Source organism: Oncorhynchus masou, chromosome 10 (genome assembly GCF_036934945.1).
Source record: "Oncorhynchus masou masou isolate Uvic2021 chromosome 10, UVic_Omas_1.1, whole genome shotgun sequence".
Taxonomy (NCBI): Eukaryota; Metazoa; Chordata; class Actinopteri; order Salmoniformes; family Salmonidae; genus Oncorhynchus; species Oncorhynchus masou.
In genome coordinates, this window is record NC_088221.1 from 28,444,301 (window position 1) to 28,467,907 (window position 23,607).

The 23,607-nt window shown below is 45.6% G+C and overlaps 1 protein-coding gene across 3 annotated transcripts; it reads left to right on the forward strand.

The window, feature by feature from the left end:
• The first annotated feature begins 13,474 nt into the window (after positions 1–13,474).
• On the forward strand, positions 13,475–19,246 carry LOC135547463 (2-Hydroxyacid oxidase 2-like). Of its 3 annotated transcripts, none has more exons than XM_064976498.1 (8): positions 13,475–13,597; positions 15,456–15,608; positions 15,742–15,893; positions 16,153–16,436; positions 16,737–16,961; positions 17,653–17,811; positions 17,900–17,969; positions 18,102–19,245. In XM_064976498.1, the coding sequence occupies exons 2-8, from the start codon at positions 15,478–15,480 to the stop codon at positions 18,155–18,157; spliced, it is 1,077 nt and encodes a 358-aa protein (XP_064832570.1). In that variant the 5' UTR covers positions 13,475–13,597; positions 15,456–15,477; the 3' UTR covers positions 18,158–19,245. The 3 variants fall into 3 exon arrangements, with proteins under 3 accessions (XP_064832570.1, XP_064832568.1, XP_064832569.1); XM_064976496.1 differs by lacking the exon at positions 13,475–13,597 and adding an exon at positions 13,670–13,817 and having other exon boundaries at positions 15,438–15,608; positions 18,102–19,246; XM_064976497.1 differs by lacking the exon at positions 13,475–13,597 and adding an exon at positions 13,670–13,817 and having other exon boundaries at positions 18,102–19,246.
• The last annotated feature ends 4,361 nt before the right edge of the window (positions 19,247–23,607 follow it).

Sequence of the window (23,607 nt, forward strand, 5' to 3'; positions counted from 1 at the left end):
GAGAGCATCCTGGCGGGCTGTATCACCGCCTGGTACGGCAACTGCTCCGCCCTCAACCGTAAGGCTCTCCAGAGGGTAGTGAGGTCTGCACAACGCATCATCGGGGGCAAACTACCTGCCCTCCAGGACACCTACACCACCCGATGTTACAGGAAGACCATAAAGATCATCAAGGACATCTACCACCCGAGCCACTGCCTGTTCACCCCGCTATCATCCAGAAGGCGAGGTCAGTACAGTTGCATCAAAGCTGGGACCGAGAGACTGAAAAACAGCTTCTATCTCAAGGCCATCAGACTGTTAAACAGCCACCACTAACATTGAGTGGCTGCTGCCTACACACTGACACTGACTCAGCTCCAGCCACTTTAATAATGGGAATTGATGGGAAATGTTGTAAATATATCACTAGCCACTTTAAACAATGCTACCTTATATAATGTTACTTACCCTACATTATTCATCTCATATGCATACCTATATACTGTACTCTATATCATCGACTGCATCCTTATGTAATACATGTATCACTAGCCACTTTAACTATGCCACTTTGTTGACATACTCATCTCACATGTATATACTGTACTCGATACCATCTACTGTATCTTGCCTATGCTGCTCTGTACCATCACTCATTCATATATCCTTATGTACATATTCTTTATCCCCTTACACTGTGTATAAGACAGTAGATTAGGAATTGTTAGTTAGATTACTTGTTGGTTATTACTGCATTGTCGGAACTAGAAGCACAAGCATTTCGCTACACTCGCATTAACATCTGCTAACCATGTGTATGTGACAAATAAAATTTGATTTGATTTTGATTTGATTTGATTGGAGTCCACCTGTGGTCCACATGATTTGGAAAAGCACACACCTGTCTATATAAGGTCCCACAGTTGACAGTGCATGTCAGAGTAAAAACCAAGGCATAAGGTCGAAGGAATTGTCCGTGGAGCTCCGAGGCAGGATTGTGTCAAGGCACAGATCTGGGGAAGGGTACCAAAACTTTTCTGCAGCATTGAAGGTCCCCAAGAACACGGTGGCCTCCATTCTCCATTCTTAAATGGAAGATGTTTGGAACCACCGAGACTCTTCCTAGACCTGGCCCCCCGACAAAACTGAGTAATCGGGGGAGAAGGGCCTTGGTCAGGGAGGTGACCAAGAATCTGATGGTCACTCTGACAGAGATCAATAGTTCCTCTGTGGAGATGGTTGTCCTTCTGGAAGGTTTTCCCATCTCTGAAGCAAACCACCAATAATGCTTTTATGGTAGAGTGGCCAGACTGAAGCCTGGAGTTTGCCAAAAGGCACCTAAAGGCACCTAAAGATTCTCTGGTCTGATGAAAGCAAGATTGAACTATTTGGTCTGAATGCCAAGTGGAGGAAACCTGGCACCATCCCTACGGTGAAGTATGGGGGTGGCAACATCATGCTGAGAGGATGTTTTTCAGCGGCAGGGACTGCGAGACAAGTTAGGATCGAGGCAAAGATGAACGGAACAATGTACAGTGAGATTGTTGATGAAAACCTCAGGACCTCAGTCTGGGGCAAAGGTTCACATTCCAGTAGGGCAACAACCCTAAGCACACAGCCAAGACAACACAGGAGTGGCTTTGGGACAAGTCTCAATGGCCTTGAGTAGCCCAGCCAGAGCCAGGATTTGAACTTGATTGAACATCTCTGGAGAGACCTGAAAATAGCTGTGCAGCGATATTCCCCATCCAACCTGACAGAGGTTGAGAGGATGTGCTCAGAAAAATGGGAGAAACTCCCCAAAAACAGTTGTGCCAAGCTTGTAGCGTCAAACCCAAGAAGACTTGAGGCTGTAAGTACTGCCAAGGTGCTTCAACAAAGTACGAAGTAAAGGGTCTGAATTTTTATGGAAATGTGTAATTTCAGTTTTTTATTTCTAATAAATTAGTAAACATTTCTAAAAACGTGTTTTTGCATTGTCATTATGGGGTATTGTGTGTAGATTGAAGAGCGGAAAAAATAATTAAATCAATTGTAGAATAAAGCTGTAACTTAACAAAATGTGGAAAAAGTTAAGGGGTCTGAAAACTTCCCAAAAGCACTGTATATCCAGTATAGAGACTGGAGTGATGGGGTAGAAAGATTCTGGCCCTGACTGTGGTCTTCTGGCTCTCGTGTAAAACTATCCGAAGTGACAGGGAAGTCTCCACAGACGGCATTAACACACAGGACACAAACCGACCAGACAGACAGTCCTGAGAAAACACACATACACACACACACACACACACACACACACACACACACACACACACACACACACACACACACACACACACACACACACACACACACACACACACACACACACACACACACACACACTACGAACCACTGTATGCTGTACTACTTTTGGCCAGAGCAATTTTTTTGTTTCCCCTTGTCCCACATGAGAGCTGTCCATAGTGCTGAACTCCACTGATCAACCTTTCTCAGCACAAGAAAGAACCCTGAAACCAAAAATGTTACACCCCTGAAAACAGGGGAGAAATAATCACGATAGTGATACGGTGTTGTTTTCTCAATTCAACTTTTAGTTCAATCATTTTACAAAAGTAACACATTACAAAACAACAGAAAACCCATTATACAAATAACACAGCAAAATATCTTATTAACAACGCACATGCTCATTCACAATCGACATAAAATGGCAGCTACTCTCAGTACGATGCTATTCTTCACTTCAACCGAGCAGGGCTAATATTACTCTCTTCAAACTTAACTCTAACTTCCTCAAGACGTTACTAAGACACACCTTAAACACTCTTGACATGTTAGCGAGTTATAACATTTAAATTACTCTTTTTTTATCATCAATAACGTACCTGAAAACAGGGGAGAAATAATCACGAGAGTGATATGGTGTTGTTTTCTCAATTCAACTTTTAGTTCAATGAGAAAAGACCACAATTTCCCTAGGAATATGGGTGGAGACCAGAGCAATCGATCTCCGGCTCATAGATTAAGAGCATTTCGTTGATCACAGATTAACACTTTTAGGCACCACAAAATAAAGTAATCAATATAATGTTTACACATTACTCTCACAATTCGTACCCTTTGTACGCTTGACGGATTTAGACTAGCTCATGTTATTTATATTGGTTGATATATTAGCTGATAGTGCGCAGTAAGCTGCACACATTGGACTTCTGAGGGTGTTCTTTAATGGAAGCCACTCCAACATAATCCAGGTAGAATCATTTATGGGCTCCTGAGTGGTGCAGCGATCTAAGGCACTGCATCTCAGCGCTAGAGGCATCACTACAGACCCTGGTTCGATTGCAGGCTGTATCACATCCGGCCATGATTGGGAGTCCCATAGAGCGGCTCACAATTGGCCCAGGGTCATCTGGGTTAGCATTTGGCCGGTGTAGGCTATCATTGTAAATAAGAATTTGTTCTTTACTGACTTGAATAGTTAAATAAAACAAAAACAAATCAGGAATTCCCCAGGGAAGCTGTTTAGGCCCCTTCCTTTTTTCAATCTTTACTAATGTCATGCCACTGGCTTTGAGTTAAGCCAGTGTGTCTATGTATGCGTATGACTCAACATTTTACACGTCAGCTATTACAGCAACTGAAATGACTGCAACACTTAACAAAGAGTTGCAGTGAGTTTCAGAATGGGTGGCAAGGAATAAGTTAGTCCTAAATATTTCAGAAACTACAAACATTGTATTTGGGACACATCATTCACTAAACCCTCAACCTCAACTAAATATGTTTATGAAAAATGTGGAAATTGGGCAATTTGAGTTGACTAGACGATTGGGGTAACTCTGGACTGTAAACTGTCATGGTCAAAACATATTGATACAACAGCAGCTACGATGGGGATAAGTCTGTCCATAATAAAGCGTTGCTCTGTCTTCTTAACAACACTATCAACAAGGCAGGTCCTACAGGCCGTAGTTTTGTCGCACCTGGACTACTGTTCAGTAGAGTGGTCAGGCGCCACAAAGAGGGACTTAGGAAAATTACAATTGGCTCAGAACAGGGCAGCATGGCTGGCCCTTAAAAGTACACAGGGAGCTAACATTAATGATATGCATGTCAATCTCTCATGGCTCAAAGAGGAAGATAGATTGACTTCATCACTACTTGTTTTTGTCAGAAGTGTTGACAAGCTGAATGTACCGAAAAATTACTACCACACAGCTCAGATGTGACAGGCTAAAGGAAATATTCATAGCCTGTTATACGTTAAAAAGTATTAGTAAGTTCATAGTATGTGAGGATCTTAAAACATCTAAGGTTAAAATGATGCCTTCAGTATTAGTTGATAGAGATTGATAACATTCATATAATTGTGTTAAAGTTCAAATCCATCAAGCGTACAAAGGGTGCGAATTGTGAGAGTAATGTGTAAACATTATATTGATTACTTCATTTTGTGGTGCCTAAAAGTGTTAATCTGTGATCTACGAAATGCTCTTAATCTATGAGCCGGAGATCGATTGCTCACCCTGGCTAAAGACAAATTACTAGAGATATGTGATTTCCTTGACATATCAGGCGAATAGAGAAGAGATGTTCAAAACAAATCCTGCATATCATTAATGACTCACATTATGATGTTCCTTGAAAGAGAGGAAGTTGCAGAGTTAGAAGATGGTGGCATGTCAGAATTGTTGCTACTTAAAGACAAAATGACAGAGATGATCAGTGGCATAAATAACAAAACAGGGCAAATTGACCATAATATTGAACCAGCCAGAACACATCACAGAATAGAGGAACTAAGAACTGTAACCCCACAACAAGGGGTGGGAACTGAGCAGATTACTGCAGCCAAAGCCAGTGATTCTCTGCATCAGCCCCAACCCCATGCAAATCTTCAGGGGAGCGTGCCGCTCTCACCCAATGCACAGCCCAGCCCATACTGCCGCAAAGAGTTTAACATTTCTGGTCAGATAGGTGAGCCGGGCCAGAAAGAAAAACTGATTTTTTTCCAGCCTTGTCCATCAGATCGAGAATGGACTTAACAGAGGCTATCCTGAGGTATAAATAGTAGTCTCAGTAGTCAGGGCTATTTCTCCAGGCTCACAGCTACGCAGCTACTTGGAAGGTAAACCCCAGCTAACTCTTCTCACACTTAGATGTATCCTGCGTTCCCACTTCCAAGAGAAGAGTGCAACAGAGCTTTTACCAACAGCTAGCTTCAGAAGCACAGCATAGCAAGGAGACCCCTCAAAGCTTCCTGATGCGCGTCTTAGATTTGAGGCAGAAAGTACTGTTTGCATCCCAGGAGTCAGAATCAGGGCTTAAGTATGACCCTGATCTAGTCCAGAGCATGTGTTTACACACAGTCCTTACGGGTCTCCAGAGTGACAGTATCAGGATAGACATGCAGCCTCTCCTACTAGAGAGCAAAACATCAGATGAGGTTTTGCTAGAGAAGCTTATCATTGCTTGTGCTAATGAGATAGAAAGATGAAACAAAAAGCGGTTTAATGCCCCACAGCCTGCTACAACTGTAAGTGTAGTCCAGTTAGATCTGCAAAGTGTCTTGTGAAGGAAGCCAAAGCTAAGATACTCGCAGAACTGTTAACAGAGTTAGCTGAACTTAAGACAGGTGTAGCTTCTCTAAAAGGTCTCAGTGCAGAGATTGCTCAGATTAAGGAGACAATACAGCAGCCTATGTTTCAGTCACCGCCTTGTACCTATGCCCCACCCCCATTAGGAGGCCAGATAGGGACCCTCAGCCACCTGTTTCCCAGCAGCAGTATTACAGCAACTACAGTCGGTCCCAAGCACCTGACCCTGCGCAGCATCAATATGCACCTAACCGGTATATCAACCGCTCTGCTCAAGCTCCAAGGAGGTGTTTTGTCTGCCAGCAGGCCAGAACCGATGCACGCTGCACACACTGCTTCCGAGTGGAGAACATTTTCAAGCTGGATGTAAAATCCGGGGAGCCAGACCATCGAGGGAGGCCCCTTTAAACGGAAACGGGTTACCGCTGAGGGACGAGTGTTAACCGTAGCAACCAAAAAGTCCCAGAAATGTGTTCCACAAATTGTGCCAGAGAAGATTCATTTGAGAACCTGAAACAATGTTCATCATGTAAAGAGACACTGTACTGTTCCAAAGTATGTCAAAACCAACATTGGACTAAACATAAGGAAAAATGCACTCACCTGAAAATTGACTCTACCAGTGAAAGGTTTTCCTGCACAGAGGAGAATGCCCACTCCTTACCATCCCTAGCTCAAGGTTGCCACCCCCGTAAGGTCACCTCGCTAGTCGGCAGACAGTGCCTTATTGAGTGTCACCTGAATCGCCACCACCTCCAAGCTCTATGGGACACAGGCTCTCAGGTATCGGTCATTGATGAACAATGGAAAGAGGAATCTCTCCCAAACGCAAGGCTGAGTGATGTTTCAGAAATCCTGGACTCACCTGATGATCTAAGGTTGACTGCAGGAAATGGGACTGAAATGCCGTACCTGGGATGGATTGAAACAACTTTTCGGCTAGCCTCTGAAACTGACCAAACAAAGGAACTGATCATCCCGGTGCTGGTAATGAAAGGCTGTCACCTATCTCATCCCATCATAGGTTTCAATGTTATCGAGCACATCCTGACAATGACCGAAAAGACTAAACGATACAGTACAGTAAAAACAGCTTTCCCAAGCCTCAAAAGAAACAAGGTGAGAGCTTTTATACAGGCAGCGCAGAACAGACAGATGAATACGCAGTGAAAACCAAGAAAGAGAAGGTGGCTGTACCAAAACACAGTAGCATTCAGATTGAGTGCCGTGTAGCTTCCCAGCCTTTCAAAGATGACATGACAATGCTTTTCCAGCCAAACCTGAACCCGCAGTGGCCAGACAACCTTGAGTTCTTTGACACACTAGTCAGAGTCAGGAAAGGTGTTTTTCCAGTTATCCTGCTTGATGTCTCTAACCCCATTGACCACGACATTGCCCTGCTAGGACGCACAATAATCGGTACAGTACAAACCATTATGACTGTGTTACCTGCCCAAGTCTTTGAAAAAACTGTCACCCCAGCCACAGTGAATCACACCAGCGTTCAAACCCCATGTACTGCTACTGAACAGTGGGATCCACCAGTAGGTTTAACTCACCTAACCCAAGAGCAGAGAGAGGTTGTTAGGCAAATGCTTAGAGAAGAGTGTCACTCCTTCTCCAGATCAGACAATGACATTGGCTGCATTGAACGATTGAAAATGACTATTTCTCTAAAGGACTCTGAACCAGTAAAGCACACATACATGTCAGTGCCCAGGCCACTGTATCAGGAGATGAAGGGTTACCATTATGACCTCATAGTCCAGGGCTGGGTTAGGAAGTCAAACTCTTCATATTCTTCACCTGTCGTGTGCGTTCGTAAGAAGGACGGGACCCTCCGGTTGTGTATAGATTACAGAGACCTGAACAGAAAGACACATCCCGACCGCCAGCCCATCCCTCGGGTCCAAGACATCATGGACAGTTTAGGTGGTAATTCCTGGTTCTCCCTTTTAGATCAGGGAAAAGCGTATCACAAGGGGTTCATCTCTGAAGAAAGCAGACCACTGACAGCATCTGTGACACCGTGGGGACTCTGTGAGTGGATACGTTTGCCATTCGGCCTCATGAACGCCCCTGCAGCTTTTCAGCGGTGTATGGAGGAGTGTTTGGAAGGGCTGTGGGATAACATCTGCATTCCTTATCTGGACGACACGCGAGTTTTCAGTAAAACATTCGACAGCCATGTGAATGATGTGCGAAACGTTTTGCAGCGTCTCAGAGAGTATGACATTAAACTCAAACCAAGTAAGTGTGATCTCTTTAAACCCCAGGTCCGTTATTTGGGCAGAATAGTGTATGCAGAGGGCAGCCGAGTTGACCCAGCCGATTTTGAAGCAGTAAGAGCATTGAAAGAAATCAGACCAGAGACTGTGGGCCAGCTCAGAAAAATGCTTGGTTTACTCACTTACTACAGACAGTACATCAAAGACTTTTCTAGGAGTGCCAGCTGCCTGTACGACCTCCTGAAAGCAGATTCAGAGAAATTACCTGACCACCCACGGAAAACAAAAACAAAGAAAGTAAGTCATGTGGTGCCATGTGTGTCATGTGGTACGTCAGATGTGACAGGCTAATGGAAATATTCATAGCCTGTTATACATTAAAAAGTATTAGTAAATTCATAGTATGTGAGGATCTTAAAACATCTAAGGTTTAAAAAGATGCATTCAGTATTAGTTGATAGAGATTGATAAAATTCATATAATTGTGTTAAAGTTAAAATCCGTCAAGCGTACAAAGTGTACGAATTGTGAGAGTAATGTGTAAACATTATATTAATTACTTTATTTTGTGGTGCCTAAAAGTGTTAATCTGTGATCTACGAAATGCTCTTAATCTATGAGCCGGAGATCGATTGCTCTGGTCTCCATCCATATTCCTGGGGAAATCGCGGTCTTTTCTCATTGAACTATTGAGAAAACAACACCGTATCACTCTTGTGATTATTTCTCCCCTGTTTTCAGGGGCGTAACACAGACACCCATGCATACCCCACAAGACATGCCGCCAGAGGTCTCTTCACAATCCCCAAGTCCAGAACAGACTATGGGATGCACACATAGAGCCATGACTACATGGAACTCTATTCTACATCAGGTAAATGATGCAAGCAGTAGAATCAGATAAGAAAACAAGTATAAATACACTTTATGGAACAGCGGGGACTGTGAAGAGACACACACAAAGGTACAGGCACACACATACGCACACAAGCGCTAGCACACTCACTCTACAAACACAAACACATACATTGTAAGATTGTTGTATGGTGGTATTATACATTTTGCATTATAGTGTAATAATGTTATATGATGTAAGGTTTTATCTTTTGTTTTATATGTAATGTAAGTGCCTTAATGTTTTCGGACCCCAGGATGAGTAGCTGCTGCCTTGGTAGCAGCTAATGGGGATCCCTAATAAATAGAAATTGTCCGCTCCATTAAAACTTAAGACATCTGTGGCATTGTGTTGTGTGTCAAAACTGCACATTTTATAGTGGTCTTTTATTGTCCCCAGTACAAGGTGCACCTTTGTAATTATCATGCTGTTCAGCTTCTTGATATCAGCTTCTTGATATGCCACACCTGTCAGGTGGCAAAGGAGAAATGCTCACTAACAGGGATGCAAACAAATGTGTGCACAACATTTGAGAGAAATAATCTTTTTATTCATAAGGAACATTTCTGGGATCTCTTACTTCAGCATGGGACTAACGCTTTACTTGTTGCGTTGATATTTTTGTTCAGTGTAGTAAGCAACAAGTACAGTTCATAATCTGTTGGGTGGCAACTCTGCCACACATTTGACCACTGGTCACATTTTTTTTTTAAGTTTTATTTACCTAAGCAAATCAGTTAAGAAAAAAATATTTTTTACAATGACGGTCTACCCCGACCAATTGCTCGCCGCCCTATGGTTCTCCCAATCACGGCCAGATGTGAAACAGCCTGGATTTGAACCAGGTACTGTAGTGACACCTTTTGTACTGAGATGCAGTGTCTTAGACCACTGCGCCACTCGGGAGCCCAAACAGACAGGTTGCCTGTTCTGAGGACTGATATCCCTCTAGTGGTGTGGGGGCTGTGCTTTGGCAAAGTGGGTGGGGTTATATCCTTCCTGTTTGGCCCTGTTCAGGGGTGTCCTCGGATGGGGCCACAGTGTCTCCTGACCCCTCCTGTCTCAGCCTCCAGTATTTATGCTGCAGTAGTTTATGTGTCGGGGGCTGGGGTCAGTTTATTATATCTGGAGTACTTCTCCTGTCCAATTCGGTGTCCTGTGTGAATCTAAGTGTGCGTTCTCTATTTCTCTCCTTCTCTCTCTCTTTCTCTCTCTCGGAGGACCTGAGCCCTAGGACCATGCCCCAGGACTACCTGACATGATGACTCCTTGCTGTCCCCAGTCCACCTGGCCGTGCTGCTGCTCCAGTTTCAACTGTTCTGCCTTATTATTATTCGACCATGCTGGTCATTTATGAACATTTGAACATCTTGGCCATGTTCTGCTATAATCTCTACCCGGCACAGCCAGAAGAGGACTGGCCACACCACATAGCCTGGTTCCTCTCTAGGGTTCTTCCTAGGTTTTGGCCTTTCTAGGGAGTTTTTCCTAACCACTGTGCTTCTACACCTGCATTGCTTGCTGTTTGGGGTTTTAGGCTGGGTTTCTGTACAGCACTTTGAGATATCAGCTGATGTACGAAGGGCTATATAAATAACTTTTATTTTATTTTATTTTATTTTATTTGACTGGGATCAGCAGCCAGCGTTATGGCCTCAATGCAAGGTGGAACGAAACAGTGAGACCCAAACACCTGAGACTACACACCTATGTAATTTATTTTGTCTCAGAATGAGAAAAAGAGAGCCTTAGATATAAAAAGAGTAGTGAATGCTAGCCAGGGCAGGATAACACCCTAACAATCCAACACACATGTTCTGGGCTAGCCGAGCCGTAGCCTGAGGGAGAAGCAGCATGTGGTAGAGGTTTTCTCCCGTCCTCTACTAACACGTCTGAGGAGTGGGAGTGAGATAGACGCAGTGATAGGCATCAGAGCCAGCTGTGGATTAACACAATTCACACTTCACTTAGAGTAGGTAACAGAGCCACCTCCCCATGGCCCTTAGAAGGGTCTCCAGTCTCAGCTTCAACAGCAGCCTCAATCCCAGCCTCAGCCTCGGCCTGCACCTTCAATCTTTGAGTTTAAACCAAATAAAACACTACAAAGAGATGTTTTAAGAGGCCTGGCTCTGTTACTGCAGCAGATAAATTTACTAGGAGTAAATCAAATTCCAAAGTAGTAATGAAATAGAGAGACAAAATCAAATATAGCACCACTGCACCCACTGCTGTTTTAGAACGCTTGAACAACTTTTCATGGTATTTTGTTACTTTCATGGCAAGTTCAGACGCTGTGACATTTATTGAATTCACTCACTCTCCTATCTATCTCTCTCTCGCTCTCTGTCAATATTTTTTTCTCTCTCTCTACTCCATCCTTTTATGTAATGAAAAGATGTATGTGTGGGTGTACAAAGTCCTTTGGAAATAAGTTGGACATTTCCACACGACTTTGACAGTAATGATTTCGAGTCAATGGGGTATTGTACACATGACAAGACGAAGATTATAATTAATCAAGAATACAAAAAGTGGTAATCATTCGACTGTATCCAGGATACACATGCACACACACTGTTCAGTGATCAATATGACTGTCGCCTTACTCACTCCTACATTTTTAGATTATTTAACAGACAGTCTTTTCCAGAGCAACTTACAGGAGAAATGAGGGTTTAGTGCCTTGCTCAAGGACAGATACTGCTGACAGGGCAGGCTAGAGTTGAGCCAGTGTGTGTGAGTGGGCAGTGGGGGGGTGGTATCAAAGGGATTCTCCCAAAGGGAGGGTGTGGAGCTAGAGTTGCCCTGCCCCTGACACTGTCCTGCACTGCACAGGTGTCACATGAGAGGTGACAGGCTACGAGAGAAAACCAGCTCAGGGTAAAGGACAAGGTAAGACACCTCACATATTTTCCTCGTTTGTGGTTGCCCCCAGGGCCTTTTTATATCAGTTAGGCCTACAGCCAATTAACACAGCAGAGCTAGGGAGAGAGAGGAGAGGGAGTGAGCGAGAGAGATAGACTGTAGGCAAAATTCCGATGTACATTACTCACTAACACCATCACTGCCTATTTATTTTTGGAAACTGATATGAAGCTTTGCTTTCTTTGATTAATATCAAAACATCTGAAGTCATAATAATTTACATTGTGTGATCTTCAGTAAACCAAATCTTGAAATAAATAGTCAAAATGTAATTTAATTTTAGATTTTGTTTTTCACATCTCCATCGAGTTTATTTACTTATAATACACACAGCTGCTTTTCTAGAAATGTATCGTAACAATGTTGAGACCGCATAAATGACCGACATTGACAGGTGTAGAGAGGTACTGTAGGAAGTTTAACATTCATAATCTATAGGACAAAGGCTAAAATGTATTTAACATCATGTTCATCTTACTTTAACTATTATTTGTGGAGAAACGTTAACATAGGCCTGGTCGGATCTGAACATTACATGCAAGTCTATCTTGCACATTGTAAAGAAGACAGAATTGATCAGAAATAGTATGATCATTGTTTGAACAACTAATCTAAACTAATCTAAATTCAACACAATGCATTTTACAGTAGGCCTCCACATCTGACATATAATATTACATCAATGCCCATTTTCATTTGAATGGAAATTCAGTTGCTTGCTGAACATTAGGTACTGTACATGTCATGTTCTCTCACTGAATGTGTGATGGCCTGGGATTTTATACAGGTTGAGATTGAGCAGTTCTGTGTATAATACCTTTATTCAGTATTGCCCTGCCCTCAAGTGTTCATAGATCATATTGTTATCAACCATAGCATTGGAGACGTACAGGCCAAAAGTTAAACACTCTGCACAATAACAAAAACATGACTGAGTTTTATGTTTTGAGTTTTTTGGAATTGTTATTTTTGAGGTTGACTTTATTTTAGAGCTATCGAATCCATTCAGAGACTTCGAGCACCAGCTGCAATCGGTGAGTGATTCTCCATGGATGGCTGCTCAGGTCAGCGGGTCAGACACAGTCACATACAGTATACTCAGAAAAAAAACGTAGAGTAAAATATCAGTCAGGCAAACTCAAAAATGGCAGTTTTATATCTGAGGTGTCACTGACAACCCTGTAATCATTTGGTATGTAGGCCACAGTGACGCTGCAAGTTATTGTGTGTGATGTACAGTAGGTCTATAGAACAGTACTGTTACTGTAGTGCTTTGTGTTACTGACCATGCTGATGTTTGCCACATTCTGTGTGTTTTATATGTAGGCCTAGTATGTATTTCCCCATCTGTGCTGTAGTATGTAATGTGCGACCCCACTCCCCTCTCTATGGATCACTGTGGCATCAGCACATTTCTAGCCTCTGCGGGGTCACACTCACTGTCCGTGTTAATCTCTGTGATAGTTTTATTGAAGTCACACAAAAGCACACAATCACACAATAGGAATAGAACTAACTATGAGCTGCATCGTCAGACACCAGACATTTCAGAATGGAGTTGATGTCATAAGGACTAGTGGTGAGTAATACAGAATGATATTAGTAAATCCTTCAAACTCAATTCCTAAATGTATTTTGATGCAAGTGGGATTGATGAAATGTTGTTGACATCTACTAAAATTACAATCCGTTATGATGTTATGAGGTTCATTCTCAGGTTAGGCCAATTAAAATTAGTTTGGGTGCGTTGGTGTTTTCAAATGGACTAAGATGTCCTCAGTCTCTTGAAAATGGTTAATATTTAATGGAGTTCATAGTACAACACTGCCAAGATGAGAGATGCACTGTTAACCATTTGTTAACACTTTTACAGAGCTCATTTCAGAATAAGCAGTTGCCTGTTTTTTAGGGCTTGCTAGGTTTGCAATTTGTGTTATCATTCACCATAGCCTATGCGTGAGAAGGTAGGCCTATATTTTCCCCTAATATTTTTGGAGCATTGATCAATTATATTTATTTTTGGGGAGTTTTACACCCCGCCCTCTGTCTGTCTGTGTTCAGTAGTTGCCGTGTGTGTTGCATTTTTTGCTGTTTCACTCGTGTGCAACCCTATCGACTTGAGTTTGCATCGAAATAATTTTTTTTCAGACACAGATTGACATTTCGTGAAATGACAACTACTAGGTGAATGCATAGTCTGTTGACGTGGTAAACTAGTTACGATACTCAACTGAAGGAAAGGAGATTTATAGGCTACTGCAATCATTTTGTTTGATAAGGAAAAAAGATGAAAGTGACTGCACTGTTATGTTTTCTGGATAGAAATGTATTGTGTAGATGTCTTGCTTTGTCATGGTAATTGTTTAGTATTTTGCTAGTCCCGTAGGCATTTTTACAAATGAAAAAAAGACTGGTGTTGACAAGTAGGCTAATTTTGCATTTTGTCCTTCATTTTCTTTGGGTAATTTGAGGTCCTCCCTGTGCGCGCAGATCCAGGCCCAGTTGTATTCCCAATGCAGTTTGTAATGCAGTGTAGCCTAGTTTTATTGAGAAGGGTTAATTGCAACCCACAATTCAGGGTGTCCCTGCATGTGGGCATTCCTGCATCTGGACGCCGGTACACAGCAGGCTGATAAAAAATAATCACATAGACAATCAGGGAAAATCCAGAACATCAAAAGTGTCACACGAGTATGAAGATGGCATGTTCGGGGAATGAAGGGGATGCTCAAGGGGGGGGGGGGGGGGGGGGTTCATGCAGTAACCAATGGGATGCGCGGGGTGTTCCCACATGCAGGAACATCCCAATCCCAAAATCATTTGGGGTTAATGCAGCGTTTGTAATCAAGTGGGAGGTGGGACATTACCAGTTGTGAAGTCGTAAATACCAGTTGGTTGCATTCACATGCTTTGAACTCGTTGAGAAACGCAGATTGGCTAAAAAAATAAAAAATAAAAATAAAAAAAAATAAAAAGCTGCGTAAACCATAAACTAAAAGTACAACTATCATGCTTGTAATTAATATTAATAGATTGTTTTTTATACATAATGTTTTGTTGTTGCATTTGTTATCGAGTTAATTTCCTTAGTAGGTGAAATCAGAGGTCAGCATGTGGGAGAAGTGGGAGCTCAGGATGATAGACGAGTTGTCTACATGGAGGACCATTCAAGTGGATTTTTACCAGTCGTGTGTATTACATTTCCACTTCCTTCTTGGCTAGAATGCAGCATGAGCCCTCTGTATCGTGTGCGCTGGGAGTCAGGAAGTCCCTGTAAATTCAGGGAGTGAATCATTTAATAAATAAACTAAACATAATACAAAACAAAAACCATGAACAACGCACAGACATGAAACTGAAACAGAACCAATGGGGAAGGGGAAGGAATGGGGAAGTAACCAAAGGGAGTGACATATATAGGGAAGGTAATCAGGCAAGTGATGGAGTCCAGGTAAATCTGATGACGTCGCTGGTGCGCATAACGATGGTGACAGGTGTGCGTAAAGAGCAGCCTCGTGACCTAGAGCGCTGGAGAGGGAATATACGTGACACCCCAGGTTCTGGTGACGCCACTGAATGTATTTGTGTATTTGTGTAAAATATGCACCAGAAGATGTTTGCAGTTATTGTATGTGTTTAAATTGCACAATTTTCAACTCAGCTTACAACAACGAACAGTGTTTTTACTATGTTAAATCTCCACAAATGCAATAAGCATTTATCCATTCTGCTTTTAATACAGGATTACATGATAGTGTAATTGACATATTGATAGCATTTCTTTACAACTGCTGTCCCTGACAGTGATCATATATCCTACAGAGAGGGGACCTGCTGTGCTGAGATGGCTATGGTATGTCTCACAGACTTTGAGGAGTATGCGAAGGAGCACCTCTCCAAGGCCACATGGGACTACTACGCAGCCGGAGCAGACGAGTGCTGCACCAGGGATGACAATCTGCTGGCCTACAAACGGTAAGTACCTCTCCCCATCCTGCAAACTACAGTACCCACGATTCAATGTCAGTCACTAACAACACTCAATAACAGCACACCTCAAACAGTAATACTTGGAAGATCCAAAATAATCACTTTGTCTCGGTCCCAGGATCCGTCTGCGACCACGGATTCTACGGGACGTGTCAGTGTGTGACACCAGGACCACGGTGCAGGGCACAGAGATCAGCTTCCCTGTGGGCATCGCCCCCACTGCCTTCCACTGCCTGGCCTGGCATGAGGGAGAGATGGCCACCGCCAGGGGTGAGGACTAGGAGGGGGTTCAACAGCTGTAGAGTTTGAGCTCTTTAGGCAAATAGCTTTGTTGTCACTGAGTATTCTAGGGGTGGTCCACTCAAAATCTCTTTCTCTTGTTTACTATTGCGCTTGTTTACTATTGCTAATGCACAATTTAAACACTTGCCCCACAATCCCCCCATGTGTAAATAAATTGTGCCTTCCTGTACTGTACTTGTGCAAAAAAAAATATATATGTTCTACTTGAAACTCTCTCTCTCCTCAGCTACGGAGGCAGTGAACACATGTTACATCACCAGTACCTACTCCACCTGCTCTGTGGAGGAGATCGCGGCTGCAGCACCTAACGGCTACCGCTGGTTCCAGCTCTATGTGTACCGGGACAGAAAGCTTTCTGAATCAATCATTCACCGTGTGGAGGCCCTGGGCTACAAGGCCTTGGTCCTCACCGTCGACGTGCCCTACACCGGGAAGCGCCGCAACGATATACGCAACCAGTTCAAGCTCCCGCCACACCTCAAGGTCAAGAACTTTGACGGTGTCTTCCAGGTCAATATTTATAACTGTAATGATTTTTACCATAAAATCATATAGGGATGGTTTCCTGGACAAAGATGAAGTCTAGTCTTGGACTAAAAAACACTGTCAATGGAGAATCTTAATCTGTGTCTGGGAAACCAGCCCATAGTGCCATAGTAGAGAGACAGTAGCTGCTCTAGAACTATTTAAGAATAATCCAACTAACTAATACTAATTTCCCATGAGGCCTCCTTCTGTGTGTATGTGTTTTGTTCTGCACTGTATGCGTCTGTCGTGTCTGGGTGGGTGTCCCTTTAACTACCTCTGTAGGAGGCTGCCGGTCCTGCGGGTGAGGAGTATGGGGTCCCTGCCAACACCCTGGACCCCTCCATCAGCTGGAAGGACGTGTACTGGCTGCAGTCTCTCACCCGCCTGCCCATCATCATCAAAGGCATCCTGACGAAGGAGGACGCTGAGCTGGCCGTGGAGCACGGCGTCCAGGGCATCATCGTGTCCAACCACGGAGGACGCCAGCTGGACGGAGGGCCCGCCACAGTAAGAATGGGCACAGAGTATATCACTTCATCATCATCTCGCCTCTATTTGACCCTACAGTCAGCAAGCCAAACACCATTTTGTTTATGAAACGTTGATTTTAAAGGACAGGGTCGTTCCATTTGATTTCATGAAATGTTGATTTTAAGGGACAGGGTCGTTCCATTTGATTTCAATCACTTTTGACCACACCCCTTTTCATACATGTTTGCCCATTTTAGAAGTGGTCAGAAGTAAAATTTTGGACCTGAATGCCAACACATTCAAGAGATAGAAGTGCTCAAAGGTTTTTGCAAAAACCCACCATACCATGAGACGTCCGTGTCCTCATCACTGGAAAAGATAAACAGTTGAGTTTATCATTGAAAATCTTAAAAACAGGGTTGTCAAACTGTTCAATACCTTTTTAAATTTCCTAGCCTCGACCCTATTTTACATCATCTGAAGTGTTTGTGTTGTGCCAGCCATCAGTTTAGATACAGCATGCTCTCGAATACAGGGTGGGTGTCATGTTATGGCTGATAAATGTACTAAAAGGGAATACAATATAAATATTAACTTTCAAATGGTACCACAAAGATGGTTGGAGGTCCACACATCATAGAATGTTGATTTGAATATCAGTTGTTTTAAATGATACTTAATATTCCATAGGAAGTTTCCTCTGCTCTTTTCTCTCTCTACAACCCAGATAGATGCCCTGTCTGAGATTGTGGACACAGTGCAGGGGCGGATCGAGGTATATCTGGACGGGGGTGTCCGCACTGGTAGTGATGTGCTGAAGGCTGTAGCTCTGGGAGCCAAGTGTGTGTTCATCGGCAGGCCGGCCGTGTGGGGCCTCGCCTATAAGGTAACAATTAACATTGTGTGTGATCAACCTATTATCTTGAGATACTGAGCATAACAAACTGTCTTGCTGCCTGTGTTTGTTCTTTCAGGGTGAAGAGGGGTTGAAGGAGGTACTACATATCCTCAACAATGAGTTCCGTCTGTCAATGGCTCTGTCTGGTGAGTAAGGAACCAAACTTCTTACATAATCATATTTTTTCCAGTCTGAGATTAAAACCCCTTGCTTACCTCTCTTTATCTCAACCTCATAACATTGCAACACTAATGTTTTGTTGGTCTTTCCTCCCTTAGGGTGCAGGAACGTGGCTGAGATCAACAGGAACCTCATCCAGTTCTCCAAACTGTGACTTAACAGCAGGGGGCGCCAGAACCAGCTTGATGAATAACGACGAAAGCAATACAGCGCTATCCATTCAATCAATAGAACTTGGAATTTGGGACAACAAAAGGAAACCTCTCATGTGAATCATAATGAACTGAAACTGAATTGACATCAATCAAATACATCCTGAAATCATAATACATTTGAATAGTTGTATCCAATGTGGCTGCCTTAGTTCTTGTGAAAAAATAACCAGAGATATTTAAATATAAGCATCTTCCATATGATATAACCAACAAAATATGTTTTTCACTCAGCTATTCCTAACTCTCAATGGCTGCTGGCCCCCTGTCAACCCATCTACGAGTGAGAGACGCCTGATATTGTGTCTCTGATGAACAGCCTTCAGAAAATATTCATATTCCTTGACTTATTACACATTTTGTTGCGTTACATCCTGAATTCAAAATGGAATAAATATATTTTCTCTCACCCATCTACACAATAATAACAAAGTGAAATCATGCCTTTAGATTTCTATTTGAAAATGTATTGAAAACTAAATAAAGAAATTGTAAGGAAACGCTGTAGAAGAGAAGCAGGTACGGGGAGTTGACATTTAATTAGGAACGGACATGTAACAGGACAGGAACAGCGTCAGAACTGGGAAACACAAAGACAGATGACAGTCAATGCAGCACCGGGGAACTGACAAATATAGGGGAGGTAATTAACAGGTGATTGAGTCCAGATGAGTCCAATAATCGCTGATGCACGTGATGAGGGAAGGCAGGTGTGCGTAATGATGGTGGCAGGAGTGCATAATGCAGGGCATCCTGGCACCCTCGAGTGCCAGGGGGGGGAAGAGGGGAGCAGGTGTGATAGTACCACCCCCCCTCAAGGGGCACCACCCAGCGTCCCACCTGGGCGAGCCTGATGGGCCGAGACACGGCGCTGGACAAGCCGGATTGGAGTAGAATCCCGATGAACCAGCAGAGGCGTGGGAGCCTGGCGGGCCAGCTGAGGCATAGGAGCCTGTCTATCCCGCTGAGGCGTAGCAGCCTGTCTATCCCGCTGAGGCATAGGAGCCTGTCTATCCTGTTGAGGCGTAGGAGCCTGTCTATCCCGCTGAGGCATAGGAGCCTGTCTATCCCGCTGAGGCATAGGAGCCTGTCTATCCCGCTGAGGCATAGGAGCCTGTCTATCCCGCTGAGGCGTAGGAGCCTGTCTATCCCGCTGAAGCGTAGGAGCCTGTCTATCCTGCTGAGGCATAGGAGCCTATCTATCCCGCTGAGGCATAGGAGCCTGTCTATCCCGCTGAGGCATAGGAGCCTGTCTATCCTGCTGAGACGTAGGAGCCTGGCTATCCCGCTGAGGCGTAGGAGCCTGTCTATCCCGCTGAGGCGTAGGAGCCTGTCTATCCCGCTGAGGCGTAGGAGCCTGTCTATCCCGCTGAGGCGTAGGAGGCTGATGATCCGGCTGAGGCGTAGGAGGCTGTCTATCCCGCTGAGGCGTAGGAGCCTGTCTATCCCGCTGAGGCGTAGGAGCCTGTCTATCCCGCTGAGGCATAGGAGCCTGTCTATCCCGCTGAGGCGTAGGAGCCTGTCTATCCCGCTGAGGCGTAGGAGCCTGTCTATCCCGCTGAGGCATAGGAGCCTGTCTATCCCGCTGAGGCATAGGAGCCTGTCTATCCCGCTGAGGCGTAGGAGCCTGTCTATCCCGCTGAGGCATAGGAGCCTGTCTATCCCGCTGAGGCGTAGGAGCCTGTCTATCCCGCTGAGGCATAGGAGCCTGTCTATCCCGCTGAGGCGTAGGAGCCTGTCTATCCTGCTGAGGCGTAGGAGCCTGTCTATCAAGCTGAGGCGTAGGAGCCTGTCTATCCTGCTGAGGCGTAGGAGCCTGTCTATCCCGCTGAGGCGTAGGAGCCTGTCTATCCCGCTGAGGCGTAGGAGCCTGTCTATCCCGCTGAGGCATAGGAGGCTGATGATCCGGCTGAGGCGTAGGAGCCTGACTATCCCGCTGAGGCGTAGGAGGCTGATGATCCGGCTGAGGCGTAGGAGCCTGTCTATCCCGCTGAGGCGTAGGAGGCTGATGATCCGGCTGAGGCGTAGGAGCCTGTCTATCCCGCTGAGGCGTAGGAGCCTGATGATCCAGCTGAGGCGTAGGAGCCTGTCTATCCCGCTGAGGCGTAGGAGCCTGTCTATCCCGCTGAGACATAGGAGCCTGTCTATCCCGCTGAGGCGTAGGAGCCTGTCTATCCCGCTGAGACGTAGGAGCCTGTCTATCCCGCTGAGGCGTAGGAGGCTGTCTATCCCGCTGAGAAGTAGGAGCCTGTCTATCCCGCTGAGGCGTAGGAGCCTGTCTATCCCGCTGAGGCGTAGGAGCCTGTCTATCCTGCTGAGGCGTGGGAGCCTGATGATCCGGCTGAGGCGTAGGAGCCTGTCTATCCTGCTGAGGCGTAGGAGCCTGTCTATCCCGCTGAGGCGTAGGAGCCTGTCTATCCCGCTGAGACATAGGAGCCTGTCTATCCCGCTGAGGCGTAGGAGCCTGTCTATCCCGCTGAGACGTAGGAGCCTGTCTATCCCGCTGAGGCGTAGGAGGCTGTCTATCCCGCTGAGACGTAGGAGCCTGTCTATCCCGCTGAGGCGTAGGAGCCTGTCTATCCCGCTGAGGCGTAGGAGCCTGTCTATCCCGCTGAGGCGTGGGAGCCTGTCTATCCTGCTGAGGCGTAGGAGCCTGTCTATCCTGCTGAGGCGTGGGAGCCTGTCTATCCCGCTGAGGCGTAGGAGGCTGTCTATCCCGCTGAGAAGTAGGAGCCTGTCTATCCCGCTGAGGCGTAGGAGCCTGTCTATCCCGCTGAGGCGTAGGAGCCTGTCTATCCCGCTGAGGCGTAGGAGCCTGTCTATCCTGCTGAGGCGTGGGAGCCTGATGATCCGGCTGAGGCGTAGGAGCCTGTCTATCCTGCTGAGGCGTAGGAGCCTGTCTATCCCGCTGAGGCGTAGGAGCCTGTCTATCCCGCTGAGACATAGGAGCCTGTCTATCCCGCTGAGGCGTAGGAGCCTGTCTATCCCGCTGAGACGTAGGAGCCTGTCTATCCCGCTGAGGCGTAGGAGCCTGTCTATCCCGCTGAGGCGTAGGAGCCTGTCTATCCCGCTGAGGCGTGGGAGCCTGTCTATCCTGCTGAGGCGTAGGAGCCTGTCTATCCTGCTGAGGCGTGGGAGCCTGATGATCCGGCTGAGGCGTAGGAGCCTGTCTATCCTGCTGAGGCGTGGGAGCCTGTCTATCCCGCTGAGGCGTGGGAGCCGATGATCCGGCTGAGGCGTAGGAGCCTGTCTATCCTGCTGAGGCGTAGGAGCCTGTCTATCCCGCTGAGGCGTGGGAGCCTGTCTATCCTGCTGAGGCGTAGGAGCCTGTCTATCCCGCTGAGGCATAGGAGCCTGTCTATCCCGCTGAGGCGTAGGAGCCTGTCTATCCTGCTGAGGCGTAGGAGCCTGTCTATCCTGCTGAGGCGTGGGAGCCTGATGATCCGGCTGAGGCGTAGGAGCCTGTCTATCCTGCTGAGGCGTGGGAGCCTGTCTATCCCGTTGAGACGTAGGAGCCTGATGATCCGGCTGAGGCGTAGGAGCCTGTCTATCCTGCTGAGGCGTGGGAGCCTGTCTATCCCGCTGAGACGTAGGAGCCTGTCTATCCCGCTGAGGCGTAGGAGCCTGTCTATCCTGCTGAGGCGTGGGAGCCTGATGATCCGGCTGAGGCGTAGGAGCCTGATGATCCGGCTGAGGCGTAGGAGCCTGTCTTTCCTGCTGAGGCGTGGGAGCCTGTCTATCCCGCTGAGACGTAGGAGCCTGTCTATCCCGCTGAGGCGTAGGAGCCTGTCTATCCCGCTGAGACGTAGGAGCCTGTCTATCCTGCTGAGGCGTGGGAGCCTGTCTATCCCGCTGAGACGTAGGAGCCTGTCTATCCCGCTGAGGCGTAGGAGCCTGTCTATCCTGCTGAGGCGTGGGAGCCTGATGATCCGACTGAGGCGTAGGAGCCTGTCTATCCTGCTGAGGCGTGGGAGCCTGTCTATCCCGCTGAGGCGTAGGAGCCTGTCTATCCCGCTGAGACATAGGAGCCTGTCTATCCCGCTGAGGCGTAGGAGCCTGTCTATCCTGCTGAGGCGTGGGAGCCTGTCTATCCCGCTGAGACGTAGGAGCCTGTCTATCCCGCTGAGGCGTAGGAGCCTGTCTATCCCGCTGAGGCATAGGAGCCTGTCTATCCTGCTGAGGCGTGGGAGCCTGATGAGCCGACTGAGGCGTAGGAGCCTGATGGTCCGGCTGAGGCGTGGGAGCCTGTCTATCCCGCTGAGACGTAGGAGCCTGTCTATCCCGCTGAGGCGTAGGAGCCTGTCTATCCCGCTGAGGCGTAGGAGCCTGTCTATCCTGATGAGGCGTGGGAGCCTGATGATCCGGCTGAGGCGTGGCAGCCTGACGAGCCAGCTGGGCGTAAAAACCTGATGATCTGGCTGAGGCCTGACGTTGGGATATGCGCCAGCTGTGAGTCTTTCTTGGAAGTCTGTAAGGGCTTGGCACACCTGAATTGTACAATATTTACCCATTATTCTTATCAAAATTCTTCAGGCAGATTAAAGTCAAAACTGTAACTTGCCCAGTCAGGAACATTCACTGTCTTCTTGGTAAGCAACTCCAGTATATACTCCAGTTATTGTCCAGCTGAAAGGTGAATAAATATCCCAGTGTCTGGTGGAAAGCAGACTGAACCAGGTTTTCCTCTAGGATTTTGAATTTGCTTAGCTCCATTCCGTAAATCTTTTATCCTGAAAACGCTGAATATGTTGTATTGGATTTTCCCCAGACATAACATTTTGTATTCAGGAAAAAAAATGAATTGCTTTGCAACATTTTTTGCAGTATTAATTTAGTGCCTTGTTGCAAACAGGATGTATGTTTTGGAATATTTTTATTCTGTACAGTCTTCCTTCTTTTCACTCTGTCAATTAGGTTAGTATTGTGGAGTAACTACAATGTTGTTAATCCATCCTCCAGTTTTCTCCTATCACAGCCATTAAACTGTTTTAAAGTCACCATTGGCCTCATAGTGAAATCCCTGAGCAGTATCCTTCCTCTCCGGCAACTGAGTTCAGAAGGGCGCCTGTGTCTTTGTAGTGACTGGGTGTATTGATACACTATCCAAATTGTAATTAATAACTTCACCATGCTTAATTTGTTTTTTAAAATTCTACAAATATGATTCCACTTTGATATTATGTGGTATTGTGTGCAGGCCAGTGACAAAAAAATCTAAAATTAATCAATTTTAAATTCAGGCTGTAAACACAACAAAATGTGGAAAATGTCAAGGGTTGTGAATACTTTCTGAAGGCACTGTAAGTGGATTGTGAAGGTGAATTTGCTTTTAGATCAGTGGCCAACAGATTGATCCCTTCTGGTTTGATTGTAATAACTGTTCTTGCTGGTG